The sequence below is a fragment of the Mesoplodon densirostris genome, chromosome 19 (genome assembly GCF_025265405.1).
Source record: "Mesoplodon densirostris isolate mMesDen1 chromosome 19, mMesDen1 primary haplotype, whole genome shotgun sequence".
In the NCBI taxonomy this organism is placed as follows: domain Eukaryota; kingdom Metazoa; phylum Chordata; class Mammalia; order Artiodactyla; family Ziphiidae; genus Mesoplodon; species Mesoplodon densirostris.
The window spans coordinates 65386333-65399908 of record NC_082679.1 but is presented as its reverse complement, the minus strand read 5'-3'; the positions used below and the strand labels follow the sequence as shown (position 1 = coordinate 65399908).

Genomic DNA, 13576 nt, shown 5'->3' with positions numbered 1-13576 from the left:
GCCCGCAGAGCCCACGCAGACGCAGACGCTGCTGCGGAGCCTGGGGGAGCTTGTCAGGGGCGTTTACGCCAAGTACTGGGTCTACGTGTGCGCCGGCATGTTCATCGTGGTTAGTTTCGCCGGCCGCCTGGTCGTGTACAAGATCGTCTACATGCTGCTCTTCCTGCTCTGCCTCACCCTCTTCCAGGTACCGGGGGCGGGGGCGGGGGGTGGGGCGGGGCGCGGGCGTGCAGGGCCACGTGGGCTGACCTCACTGCGCCTGGCCGGCCGGCAGGTCTACTACAGCCTGTGGCGGAAGCTGCTCAAGGCGTTCTGGTGGCTGGTGGTGGCCTACACCATGCTGGTGCTGGTGGCCGTCTACACTTTCCAGTTCCAGGACTTCCCTGCCTACTGGCGCAACCTGACCGGCCTCACAGATGAGCAGTGAGTCTTGGGCGCGGTGGGGAGGGGGCGGCGGCTGCCGCGCTGCCGGTACTGACACCCCCTCCCACACAGGCTGGGGGACCTGGGCCTGGAGCAGTTCAGCGTGTCTGAGCTCTTCTCCAGCATCCTGGTCCCTGGTTTCTTCCTGCTCGCCTGCATCCTGCAGCTGCACTACTTCCACAGGCCCTTCATGCAGCTCACCGACCCCGAGCACCGCCCCACGCCCAGCGCCCGCACCCTGTGCTGGGCTCACAGGTGCGCCCTGAGTCCGCACAGGGGAAGGCCGGTCTCGGGCGGGAATGGAGGCTGTACGGTTAGGGCGGGAGACTCGGAACAGGGTTGAGGCCTCGGCCGCTGCCTGCAGATGCCGGGGCCTCAGGTACTGGATGTTTTCTCCGACCCGCGGGGATCACGATGTCAGGCCGGGCCCCGCTCTCCCACCTGCTGGCTGCAGCACAGGGGTCCCAGTGCTGGGGTGGGATGGCAGGTAGGGCTTCTCTTGTCCCTGGGGAGGCAGGAATGGGTGGGGCTGCAGGGCACCCCAGGAACGCGGGCGGGAAGGACACTTCGGGGCCCTGTCCCAGGCAGGACACGGTGAGCGGGACCCCCCTGCTGCAGCAAGATGAAGAGGAGGCGGCCCCCAGAGACAAGGGGCTGGGCGTGGCCGGCCCCCACCAGGCCATACAGGTCCCGGAGGGTAAGCTCAAGGTGCCCGGACCCTGAGCCCTGGAGCCCCGTCAGTATACCGGACGGGACGGCCCAGGCCACAGAGGCCCCGTCCCCCCTTCCTTACTGGCTCCCCAACCCCCCAGCCAGCAAGTGGGGCCTGGTGGCTGAGCGGCTACTGGACCTGGCTACCGGCTTCTCGGATGTTCTCACCCGCGCGCAAGTGCTCACGTGGCGCCTGCTAGAGCTGCACGTCTTCAAGCTGGTGGCCCTGTACACTGTGTGGGTGGCCCTGAAGGAGGTGAGTGTGGGCATGCTCAGGCACTCTCGCTGGCCTCCCTGGAGCAGGTACCGGCACATGGCTGCGATCGCGGGCCCACGGGGAGGGCGTAGCTCTGCCTGCCATGGCCCGCAGCCACCGCCCACAGCCACTGCCCGCCCGCCCACAGGTGTCGGTGCTGAACTTCCTGCTGGTCGTGCTCTGGGCCTTCGCCCTGCCCTACCCCCGCTTCCGGCCCATGGCTTCCTGCCTGGCCACTGTGTGGACCTGTATCATCATCGTGTGCAAGATGCTGTACCAGCTCAAGGTTGTCAGCCCCCACGAGTACTCCAGCAACTGCACCGAGGTACGGCCGCTGCTCCAACTCGGGTGGAGGGACGGATGCAGAGGGCCTGTCCCTGGGGCCTGGGCTTCCTGCGGAGGCTCCACTCCCCAGGTCGAGACATCTGGGTTCAGAGATGTGTCCCGACCCGGCTGACTTCCTCACGGAAGTGCAGGTCCTGGCGTGAGGGGCACAGAGGCCCGACGTCCACTGGAGGGAAGCGCGGGGCTGCTCAGGGAAGCCCACCCGTAGGCTTCTCTTCACTCTCCCAGCCCCTGCTGGTGGCCTTCCTGTCCCCAAACACCATGTCCCCTTCCCCACTGAGGTGGGTTGGAGGCTGACAGCGCCCCATGTCCCGGGTTGGGGACAGCTGTGCTCTGGCCCAGACCCATCGGAGCCGTGGCTGCAGCGGGAGTGTCATGCGGGGCTGGCGGTCCCTGGGGTCAGTGTCTGGTTCTTGGCGGGTAGCAGGTGCTGATGCCGCCCCTCCCCCAGCCCTTTCCCAACAGCACGAACCTGCAGAAGACGGAGATCCGCGAGTCCCTGCTCTACCGGGGACCCATCGACCCCGCCAACTGGTTTGGGGTGCGGAAGGGCTTCCCGAACCTGGGCTACATCCAAGTGAGTGCGGGGCAGGTGGGCCCGGTGGGGTGGTGAAGCCAGGGGTGGGCGGGTCCTGACTGCCCACACCCCCCAGAACCACCTGCAGATCCTGCTGCTGCTGGTGTTTGAGGCCGTGGTGTACCGGTGCCAAGACTACCACCGCCGCCGGCACCAGCTGGCTCCGCTGCCGGCCCAGGCCGTGTGCGCCGACGGCACCCGCCAGCGGCTGGACCGTGACCTGCCCAGCTGCCTCAAGTACTTCGTCAACTTCTTCTTCTACAAATTCGGGCTGGAGGTGAGGCGGGCGTCAACCCTCGCCCCCTCTCTGGGCAGGGCTGAGCTACTGGGGGTCACGGCCACCCTCTGTGGGGTCTTCTGCAATGGGTAGGCCCAGGGCGGGGGGAGGGGTACCACCGAGGGTGCCAGGTCCTCCAGCCGAGTTGGCCTTGCTTGGAGAGGGGCCTGCAGAGTGCGGGCAGGGGGCTGGGGCCCTGGCTGGAGACGGGCTCCGTCTTGACTCCACCACGGTGCCCCTGCCTTGGTTTCCCCCACCGTGGAGACGTGTCCAGCATCTCCATCCCTCCAGGAGGGTGGCCTGGGCCGTCGTGAGCCTGGGCCACTGCCCCCTACCCTGGGCACAAGCACTACCGCCTGAGGCTGCCCAGAGGCAGAGCCAGGAGGGCTCCTCCCCCGGCTCACTGTGTCCCCATCCTGGTCACCTTGTCCCGCTGTGCCACCCCCAGATCTGCTTCCTGATGGCCGTGAACGTGATCGGGCAGCGCATGGACTTCACGGTCATCCTGCACGGCTGCTGGCTGGTGGCCGTCCTCACCCGCCGGCGCCGCGAGGCCATCGCCCGCCTCTGGCCCAACTACTGCTTCTTCCTGGCACTCTTCCTGCTCTACCAGTACCTGCTGTGCCTGGGCATCCCCCCTGCCCTGTGCATCGGTGAGCAGGGTGGCCTACGGGCTGGGGTGGGCACGGGGTGCGTTGGGCGTGGGTGGCTGCACCCAACCTGGGCATCCCAGCCCCCGGAGTGGCCTCAGCCCCTCCTCCCCGTGCGTGGACCCTGTGGGCTGCAGCCGCGCTGGCCTTTGAGACCCTCGCTGGTCTCCCCAATCTTCTGCTTTCTTTTTGCCCAACGTTCTGTTTTGAAAACTTTCAAACAACCGGAGAGGTTGGGAGAATAGTCCAAGGAGCAGCTGTACGCTCTTCCCAGGCAAATGGGAGTCAGTCTGGGCTCCACGCTCAGTACACCCAGGGCGGGGACCCTCTGTGTTCAGGATGGTGACCACGCGCGGCCACCCATCCCTGGATGATGCCCCGGTCTGATGCGCCATCCATACTCAGCGGCCTCGTCCTCAGGGCCATGTCCCTGGTAGCTGTTGGCTTTGACCAGGAGCTGACGGGAGTGCAGGGCCGTCCTCTTCTCCCATCGCCTTTGGTCAAGACTGTCCCAGCCTCTGTCTCTTGTGACCTTTCCAGGGTCAGGCCAGGGGGCTTACAGAAAGCCCTGAACTTGGTTTTGTGGGTTGTGCCCCAGTGCTTAGACACCGGTGAATGCTTGGGCAGGGATGGTCCATGATGGGGAGTCAAGTGGCCATCAGGGCGTTGGGGGCCCCCAGCCCACCCTGTCAGGGGACCGGCATTCTGCCCCGTGTGTCCACGTCTGCTGACTCTCCCTGCCATTGGCGGGACTTCATGAAATGGACATTTTCGATTTCTCTTATTCCTGGTACGTTTGTTATTTGGCTTCTCTGCGAGGAGGAGCTTTGATCTCTCTCCCTCCCCGCTCTGTTTCCTGTTGTCTTGTCAGCGGGTGCAGGGTTCTGTATGAACGCTTTGTAATCCATCCTGTGTTCCTGTTTACGTTCAGAGCATCTCAGAGGTGCCCTGGAGCCCTCCAGGCAGGCACTTTGATGTCCTCCTCAGTATTTTTGGAAGCCAGGCCCCTGCCCCGTGAAGGGCCCCTTTTGGGTTACAGTCTCTGAGTTTTGGCTGAAGAGTAGCAGAGTTCCTAAACGTCCTTTGCCCAGTTTCCCCGATGCGAACGTCAGCCTCTGAAGCGACCCAGCACAGCAACCAAAGTTAAGAACCAAAATGGGCGCCAGGCCGCCAACCACGGCCGGAACCACGGGCCGCATGGCTGTCCCCAGGGGCCCCCACTGCTCTCTGTCCGTGGCCCCCCCCATGCAGGCCCCCTGGGTCAGCTCTTTGTGCTCCTTTGTCTTTCATCACCTTGAGATGGGGGTGAACGGGAAGTGGTCGTTTGTAGAACACCCCTCAACCCAGCATCGACGGGTGTTTCTTCCTTAGACCAGGTTAAGCACTTTGGGCAAGAAAACCACAGCCGTGACTTGCCCGTGTCGGTGCGTCACGCCGCGGCTGGGGTGTCTCATCGCGGGCGACGCCCCTTTTCCGCCAGGCTCGCCGCTGCTCGTCCCTGTCGCATGCTCACTTGCAGGGCGAGGTTAGGACCCGGCAGGGGTCTTGTCTCCGTGTAAGCTCTCGCCCGCTGGTTTCAGCGCGCTCGGTGGATCCGCCTGCGGGGCCGTTTGGATTTCTCAGTGATTTTCTGTCTCCTGTGGTGATTGACTGGCATCATCTGTGAAGAAGAGTGGTCCCTTCCCCCCGCTGGTCCGTGCAGCTGTTCACTTCTCTGTGGAGAGACTCCGGGCGCGTGTCCCCAGGCCTCTGCTGCACGCCTGTGCCTGCTGCTGCCCTCACCGCCCTGGCGGTGGCCCTGGGACACATCCTCAGTCTTGGCTCCACCGGGAGCTGCTACCCCAGGAGCCGCTCCGCCCCTGGAGCCTGGTTCCTTTCCCTGGAGGGTGAAATTCAGAGACCAAGACCTGGGCCCCGGGTGTGCGTGTTGCTATGCCGTGTCCCTGTTCCTCCGTCTTGGTGGACAGTGTCTTTCTTCCGTCAAGACACCGTTTGCAGTTACTTAGGGCAGCTCCTTTCTTCCTGGCCCCTCCCGGGAGGCGCGTTATACACGCGCTGTCCAATTAGGTCACCTGTCAGTCTGCGCGCCATCCCGGGCTCCCCCACTCATGTAGTAGAATTCACTCTGTGGTGCTGACCAACATGTAGAGCTGTGTCTGTCCCCAGGTCCCAGGTCCCTGCCCCCCACCCATCCCCAGCGACCACCGTGGTCGCCATCCCTATGGTTTGCCTTTGGGTGGTGTAACCTAGGAGTCTGGCTTCTCTCATGAGATGCAGTTAAGGTGCATTGGGCTGTGGCCTGGATGACGCTTTGCTCACGTTCGTTGCTGGGCTGGGCAGTTTTCCTCGGGTTGGGTGCACCAGATGGCACTGGGCCGTTGCCAGGTCTGGGATGTCGGGGATAAGTTGCCGCGGACGTTCGTGCGTTTGGTGGTGCACAGGCATTTGTGTGGCCATGGTCTTCAGTTCTCTGGGATGACCACCCAGGGTGGTCCCGCCCCTTCACCTCCACGCCAGCACTTGGCATCCACATAGTTTTATTTTAGCCATTCCGACAGGTGCGCAATGAAGCCTCATTCGGGTCCACATCGACTGTGGCCCACACACGGGGCTGTGCCCCGCCCACCTGCCCATGTACCCCCTCCCCAGCCACTGGCGCCTGGGGCACACGTCCATGAGAACTGGGCTCGCTGGTCCTGTGTGCTTTGAGACTCCGGGTGGCAGTGGGTGTCCAAGCGACTCCCAGGGACGCCGGGGACGGGTTGGGATGGTGGGTGACGTGTACCCTCTTCCCACAGACTACCCGTGGCGCTGGAGCCGGGCTGTCCCCGTGAACTCTGCCCTGATCAGGTGGCTGTACCTGCCTGACTTCTTCAGTGCCCCCAACGCCACCAACCTCATCAGTGAGTCCCCTGGGGCCCCTCATGCACACGTGGCACTGCTTTCCATGCAGGAAGCTGTGCAGGTTCCCGCGGGATAGGTGGCAGGCAGGCGCCCACCCTCCTCTCCGGCCAGGGAGGGCTGCATCATCCAGGCCTTGCCGGCTGGTCCAGTCCTACGGTTCCCTGCGGGGGCGTGTTCCGTGAGTGTGCCTGGCCCCACGGGCCCACCTCACGTGTGCACTCCCTGCCACACGGTGTGGGCGCAGGTGTGGACACAGGTGGGCGTGGGTGTGCACACAGGTATGGATGTGGGGGAGGACACAGGTGTGCACAGACTGATGCCACGTGGTGTGCAGTCAGGCTCACGTTGGCCTCATTTCCTGACACCTGTGTGGTGCGTGTAGACCCCCACGTGTACACGTGCACAACGTGTACACAGGCGTGTTCCCCAACATCCGCATGCACATCCACGCTGTGTGTAGATGCCGCTGTAAACACGCATGCACGCTTCCGCCCGGGGCCTGGGGGGTGAGGGCAGTGCCGGGCAGGATGTGCCCCGCACCCCGTCGTGGGCCAGGCCTCTGCGCAGCCAGCGCTTCCCGGGGCGTGGCGCGGCAGTGGCCTCCTGTGTGCCCACAGATGACGTCCTCCTGCTGCTCTGCGCCTCCCAGCAGTGGCAGGTGTTCTTGGCCGAGCGCACAGAGGAGTGGCAGCACATGGCAGGCATTAACACGGACCGCCTGGAGCCGCCGCAGGGGGAGCCCAACCCCGTGCCCAACTTCATCCACTGCAGGTGGGCGTTGCCGAGGCCACAGGGCTCCCGGGGCCAACAGATGCGCCTGGGCTCGGGTGGGGCTGAGCCAGGACGCGTGCTGCCAGGGGTGTGTCTGTGGCCGGGATGAGGGGCGGATGCTGACCCCGCAGCAGAGGAGCCTCCCGGCAGCTCCTCTGGTCCTGGGCGGCGGCGGAGGCGGCGGGGACCGGGGCCCAGAGTGACGCTCCGCCCGGCAGGTCCTACCTCGACATGCTGAAGGTGGCCGTCTTCCGCTACCTCTTCTGGCTGGTGCTGGTGCTGGTGTTTGTCACGGGGGCCACGCGCGTCAGCATCTTCGGTCTGGGCTACCTGCTGGCTTGCTTCTACCTGCTGCTGTTTGGCACCAGCCTGCAGCAGAAGGACACGCGCACCCGCCTCGTGCTGTGGGACTGCCTCATCCTCTACAACGTCACCGTCATCGTCTCCAAGAACATGCTCTCGGTGAGCCCGGCCCCAGCCCCCGCCCCCAGCCCCCGCCCGGGGGGCCCGAGGCTGACCCTCCTCCCGCCTTCAGCTCCTGTCCTGCGTCTTCGTGGAGCAGATGCAGAGCAGCTTCTGCTGGGTCATCCAGCTCTTCAGCCTCGTGTGCACGGTCAAAGGCTACTACAACCGTGAGTGGGTGAGGCAGGCGGCGGGGCCCCAAGGTGCGTGGGGACATACGCAGCTTCCAGGACCCTGACCTGGCTGCCGTCCATCCGCAGCCGAGGAGATGCGGGGCCGCGACCAGGACTGCCTGCTGCCTGTGGAGGAGGCGGGCGTCCTGTGGGACAGCGTCTGCTTCCTGTTCCTGCTGCTGCAGCGCCGCGTCTTCCTCAGCTACTACTTCTTGCACGTCCGGGCTGAGCTCCGCGCCACTGCCCTGCAGGCCTCCAGGTGGGCCCCCCGCTGCGCCCTGGGCTGTCCCTCCATGCTGTGACCCGTCCCCTAGAGGGAGAACCAAGGAGACAACCCGCTGGGACCTTCTCAATACCCCGGTGGTATGTGGCCTCAGCCCCGGCTCTGCCACCAGCTGGCACTTCGGGCCGGTTGTGGCCACCGCGCTGGCCTGAGGGCGCATCCCTGCGCTTTGGCTGATGGGCCAGCGGCTCTCCCATCCCCCCACCCCATCTTCTACCCCGTAACCCTGGAGGCTGCGGGAGGGTCTCCCTCTCACAGAAGCAGCACGCGACAAGCAGGTGTTGAGCTCCGTGGGCTGGGCCCCTGCTGCTGTGAGTGGGCAGGACCTGGGACACTAGGCTGAGCCGGAACTAATGCCCCACCCCCCTCACTGCCCCACAGGGGCTTTGCCCTCTACAACGCTGCCAACCTCAAGACCATCGAGCTCCACCGCAGGGCGGAGGAGAAGTCGCTGGCCCAGCTGAAAAGACAGTAGGTGCCGTGTGGGTGGGGCCGCGGGCTCTCTGGCCCCGCCCCACCTTGGGCTGAGCCGCCTCCGCCCTGCAGGATGGAGCGCATCCGGGCCAAGCAGGAGAAGCACAGGCAGGGCCGGGCCAGCCGCAGCCACCTTCAGGGCTCCCTGGACCCCAGCCAGGAGCCAGGTGAGTGTGGACGGGTCCTGCGTCCCTGTGTGTCCACGCCTGGTGGAGCCTTCCTGCATCTGTGCCGTGTGACATCCCACGGGGCTTCCGGCCCGACCACCCTGTGCTGTCTGGTCACTCTCTGTCCGCACAGGCCACGTGGCCGGCCCGTGACTGTCTGCACGTGCGGTCTGTCCTGTCCCCCACCCGTGGCACCGCGCACGTGGCCGGCCCCTTTGTTGCCCTGGGGGCTCCCCGCTGGCTCACGCTCACCCCGCCCCTCCACAGGGCCCGGCAGTCCAGGGGGCTCCTCCTCGCCACGGCCACAGTGGTGGCGGCCCTGGCTGGACCACGCCACAGGTACTGCCCTCACCTGGCCTGCCTGGGCTGCCCTCAGAGCTGCTATGTGCCAGGCAGGCCCCTGCCACCTTGGCCGCTGTCTCCCCTGGGACAGGTGGAGCGTGCCCGTGCTGACCTGGCCGGCACCCCCAGGAGCCCTGTGTGCGGGCTCTCGGGCCTCGTGCTGAGCCTCGCCGCCGTCGGGCCACGTCCCCGACAACAGGCTCTGTTTGTCTCCTGCCTCCTAACGCTCGGGCTCCGAAGCCTGGATCCTGGCTGCCGCCCCGCCCTGCCCACACGCATTCCTCTCACCCAGCCTAGTCCCATCCCACCGCTCCCGCCCGTGTCCCATCCCGTGCACGTGCCACAGTCCCCCAGCCTGCCGCTCACTGCCCGCTGCCCCTGTGGCCATCCCTGGGGGGAGGGTGGCGTGCAGGCCTGGGCCCAGGGTCACAGGCTGCTGAGGGAACCTAGCGTGGCCAGGCTGTTACCGGACCCACCCTGAACCAAGGAGACGGACTTGAGGGTCCGGGGGAGAAGGAGGGAGGTGCGGAACCCAGCCGTGGGGGCGGCCGGCTCTCAGTGACCCCCGCCCACAGTCATCCACTCCGGGGACTACTTCCTGTTTGAGTCTGATAGTGAGGAGGAGGAGGAGCTGCAGCCTGAGGACGCCCGGCCGACAGCACAGAGCGCCTTCCAGGTGAGCACCTGGGCCGGCAGGGCCGCATGAGCAGGACGCCGCCCCCAAGGCCTAGGGCGCCTAGCCGGCCCCACCCCGATCTCCTGCGCCCACAGTCGAGTGGGAGAGCGGGCTCTGGGGGTGCAGGTCACAGGCAGCTGTGTGTCCCTCCGATCACCCAGGCCTGTGGTGGCCACTGTGCCCTGCAGACGGGCTCTGTGTGTGCTGGACACACATTCTCCTGTCCATCTTTGGGCCCCTGGCTCTCAGCATGGGGCCTGGTGCTGACGAGCACGATGTGCTGGGTGGGCTGCACGCACCGCCCTGTCCTGCCCGCAGAGCTCCGTGGCACATTTCCTGCCCAGGCGCAGGGAGCTGACGGCCCCCAGCTGGGCCTCCTCGGCTAATGGGATCAGAAGGTCAGGGGAGGCCGCGTGCTAACCCAGGGCCCTGGCCTGCAGATGGCGTACCAGGCGTGGGTGACTAACGCCCAGACCGTGCTACACCAGCGGCGACAGGGGCGGGCAGAGCCCACGGGTGAGTCCGGTGCTGGCGGGTTGCAGGGAGGTGGGGCTGCGAGGCGCTGACCAGCACCCCTGTGCCCAGGCGGTGACCTAAGCCAGGAGGCAGAGCTGGCGGAGGGCCTGGAGGATGAGGTGGCCGGTGAGTTGGCCTGAGGGCTGGGGGGCTGGGGGGCTGGGGGTCTCCCGCTAGCCGTCCCTCCAGCGCCCGCATGTCTCGTCCTCGCCGCAGGCCGCAGCCACGTGATGCAGCGAGTGCTGAGCACCGTGCAGTTCCTGTGGGTGCTGGGCCAGGCGCTGGTGGACGGGCTGACGCGCTGGCTGCACGACTTCACGCGGCACCACCGCGCCATGAGCGACGTGCTGCGCGCTGAGCGCTACCTGCTCACGCAGGAGCTGCTCCGGGTGAGTGGGCCGCCCCGCCCCCTGCACTCCACACTGTGCCCACTGAGGGCACCCCCCACGCCTTCTCGCCCACCGTGGCTGCCCTGAGCCCCTCGCTGCTCTGCAGGGCGGAGAGGTGCGCCGGGACGTGCTGGACCAGCTGTATGCCAGCGAGGCTGAGATGATCCATGATGCACTGAGCACACCATCGAGGTAGGAGAGGGGTCTGGGGCCTCAGGCCGGAGCGGGGACCCACCCCGCCTGGCCTGTCTTTGGCCCAGAGTGAGGTCCAGCCCCGGCACCTGGGCTGCCGCACAGGGGCAGGCAGCCGGCTGGGCCCTCATCCACCGAGACCCCGAAGCCCTCCAGGCCCACCCCACAGCCTGAGGGGTGCACAGGCCACCTTGTGACCCGCCCCTCCTGCAGCGGGCTGGGGGCGGAAGAGCCACTGAGCAGTGTGACCGAGGACATCAGCAGCCCCCTGAGCACCAGCTACAACGCCCACAGCAGCAGCGAGGAGATGGTCACCGAGCCCGGGGCTTCCCTGCACGGCTCCCGGGAGCTTCCCGCTGGCGGCCGCACCAGAACACGCACAGCCAGCGAGCTGCTCCTGGACAGGTGCGCGGGGAGGGGGTGTACGGCGGGGCCCAGGCCCACCTGGTGGCCCTAGAGGCTCTAAGCCTGGTCCCCCCGCAGGTGCCTGCACATCCCGGAGCTGGAGGAGGCTGAACTGTTCGCAGCGGGACAGGGCCGTGCACTGCGGCTGTTGGAGGCCATGTACCAGTGTGTGGCCGCCCACTCAGAGCTGCTCTGCTACTTTGTCATCACCCTCAACCACATGGTCACCGCCTCGGCCGCCTCCCTGGTGCTGCCCGTGCTGGTCTTCCTGTGGGCCATGCTGTCCATCCCACGGCCCAGCAAGCGCTTCTGGATGACGGCCATCGTCTTCACCGAGGTGGGCATCGCCTGCTGGCAGTGGGGGTGGGGGTCGGGGGCTGGCGCCCCACTGAGCTTTCTTGCCTGTAGGTCACGGTGGTCGCCAAGTACCTGTTCCAGTTTGGCTTCTTCCCGTGGAACAGCCACGCCGTGCTGCGGCGCTATGAAAACAAGCCCTACTTCCCGCCGCGCATTCTGGGCCTGGAGAAGAGCGACAGCTACGTCAAGTACGACCTCCTGCAGCTCATGGTACTCTTCTTCCACCGCGCCCAGCTGCTGGTGAGCGCCCGCGCCCCACTGCAGGGCAGCCACCTGCACGCCCGGCCACCTTGCTCCAAGAGGCAGGGCCGGATGCCGCGAGGCCCAGCGTGGGCCTGGCCCCCTCGCCCGCTCCGTGTGCTGCCCAGTGCGGCCACGCCAGCCTCCTCACCAGCCCCGCACTTCCCTCCACAGTGCTACGGCCTCTGGGACCACGACGAGGACCCTCTCTCGAAGGAGCATGACAGGGATAGTGGGAAGGACGAGGGGGCTGAGGAGGAGCCGGCCGTGCTGGGACCCCAGGGGGAGCCAGGGGCGGCCAGGGCCCTCACTGAGGACGACATCCCGGTGGAAGCAAAGGACGGGCCCCCAGAGCCCCAGGATGAGAGGCGCGTCAGCCTGCGTCTCAGGAAGCGGAGGAAGGAGAGCACAGAACCCAGAGGACGGGCAGCCACCGGTACGAGGGCCCGGCCACACACAGCCGTTGCAGCCCACCCGTGGAGCCACTGCCCCAGCCGCGTCCCTGACGGCTACTGCTGGTGACCCTCAGTGGAGCGGGGGTGGTCCCTGCACTCAGTCTGGTCTGTGAGGCGGGGCAGTAGCAGCCCCTGGGGGGGTCTCGGGATGGTCAGGAGTCTGAGCTGGACCCAGCCCCGTGCCGTGGGCTCCGTCAGCAGCGGCCGCTCCCCCACAGAAGGCGAGGACGACAAGGAGGTGGGAGCGGAGGCGGCGGCTACAGAGAGCGAGAAGAGGCGGAGCCGTCCCTGCGAAAGAGTGAGGGCCCTGGGGCTCCGGCTGCAGAGCTTCTGCTTGTCCCTGTGAGTGACCCGGCCGGGAGCCGGGAGCGCCCAGGCCAGGGTGGGTGGGAGGAGTGGGGCCCGGACTGAGGCCGCTCGCCTGCAGGGCCCGGAGCATGTACCGGCCTGTGCGGCGCTTCTTCCACGACATCCTGCACACTAAGTACCGCGCGGCCACCGACGTCTACGCCCTCATGTTCCTGGCCGATGTCGTCGACTTCATCATCATCATCTTCGGATTCTGGGCCTTCGGGGTGAGTTGGGTCTCAGGGCCCCCGCGAGGAGAGCCCTGCAGCTGCCGCCACACCCCTGACCTCTGCTCCCCCGGCCACAGAAGCACTCGGCGGCCACGGACATCGCGTCCTCCCTGTCGGATGACCAGGTGCCGGAGGCCTTCCTGGTCATGCTGCTGATCCAGTTCGGCACCATGGTCGTGGACCGCGCCCTCTACCTGCGCAAGACGGTGCTGGGCAAGCTGGCCTTCCAGGTTGCGCTGGTGCTGGCCGTGCACCTCTGGATGTTCTTCATCCTGCCCGCTGTCACCGAGCGGTAGGTGCCGGGGCTTGGGCCCTGCCTGGACACACATTCCTTCTGGCGCCTGGCAGAAGCAGGTTTGGGGCGGGGACCTTGGAGCTCCGGCCTCAACAGGCACCCTGACCCGCTGCCTGCCCCATCCAGGATGTTCAGCCAGAACGCAGTGGCCCAGCTGTGGTACTTCGTCAAGTGCATCTACTTCGCCCTGTCCGCCTACCAGATCCGCTGCGGCTACCCCACCCGCATCCTCGGCAACTTCCTTACCAAGAAGTACAACCACCTGAACCTCTTCCTCTTCCAGGGGTGAGTGTGGCGGGCCTGGGTGCCTACGGCAGAGCTGCCCTCCCCACCAGCCCTCCTGACAGCGCCCCGGCCTTCGGCAGGTTCCGGCTGGTGCCATTCCTGGTGGAGCTGCGGGCTGTGATGGACTGGGTGTGGACGGACACCACGCTGTCCCTGTCCAGCTGGATGTGCGTGGAGGACGTCTACGCCAACATCTTCATCATCAAGTGTAGCCGAGAGACAGAAAAGGTGCCCGGGCCCCGAGGCGGGGGTAGCAGGGGACACTGGTCACTGCCCACTGGGGTTCCCCCTGGGGTTCCCAGCCCACGAAACATGAGTCCAGAGAGCATCGTCCTAAAAACTTCCTGGAGGCCAGAAGGGGCTTCCTCGAGGG

The 13576-nt window shown here is 66.5% G+C and overlaps 1 protein-coding gene across 6 annotated transcripts in view; it reads left to right on the top strand.

Annotated features, from left to right (window-relative positions):
- Positions 1–13576, top strand: part of PIEZO1 (piezo type mechanosensitive ion channel component 1) — a 54859-nt gene that overhangs the window by 38284 nt on the left and 2999 nt on the right. The window contains exons 14-45 of one of the 6 annotated variants that reach the window (XM_060085411.1): positions 9–187; positions 275–423; positions 496–678; positions 788–910; positions 1008–1120; positions 1236–1390; positions 1539–1715; positions 2187–2312; positions 2389–2589; positions 3038–3242; positions 6038–6142; positions 6761–6914; positions 7133–7376; positions 7450–7546; positions 7637–7808; positions 8214–8303; positions 8379–8473; positions 8741–8812; positions 9391–9491; positions 9932–10007; positions 10077–10133; positions 10224–10396; positions 10503–10588; positions 10802–10993; positions 11072–11330; positions 11402–11590; positions 11765–12026; positions 12264–12387; positions 12473–12620; positions 12701–12915; positions 13045–13203; positions 13284–13431. In XM_060085411.1, coding sequence (XP_059941394.1) covers positions 9–187; positions 275–423; positions 496–678; positions 788–910; positions 1008–1120; positions 1236–1390; positions 1539–1715; positions 2187–2312; positions 2389–2589; positions 3038–3242; positions 6038–6142; positions 6761–6914; positions 7133–7376; positions 7450–7546; positions 7637–7808; positions 8214–8303; positions 8379–8473; positions 8741–8812; positions 9391–9491; positions 9932–10007; positions 10077–10133; positions 10224–10396; positions 10503–10588; positions 10802–10993; positions 11072–11330; positions 11402–11590; positions 11765–12026; positions 12264–12387; positions 12473–12620; positions 12701–12915; positions 13045–13203; positions 13284–13431 — 4829 coding nt within the window. Of the gene's footprint in view, positions 1–8; positions 188–274; positions 424–495; positions 679–787; positions 911–1007; positions 1121–1235; positions 1391–1538; positions 1716–2186; positions 2313–2388; positions 2590–3037; positions 3243–6037; positions 6143–6760; positions 6915–7132; positions 7377–7449; positions 7547–7636; positions 7809–8213; positions 8304–8378; positions 8474–8740; positions 8813–9390; positions 9492–9931; positions 10008–10076; positions 10134–10196; positions 10397–10502; positions 10589–10801; positions 10994–11071; positions 11331–11401; positions 11591–11764; positions 12027–12263; positions 12388–12472; positions 12621–12700; positions 12916–13044; positions 13204–13283; positions 13432–13576 lie in introns of all 6 variants that reach the window. The other 5 variants (XM_060085412.1, XM_060085409.1, XM_060085408.1 and 2 more) reach the window with 5 other exon arrangements.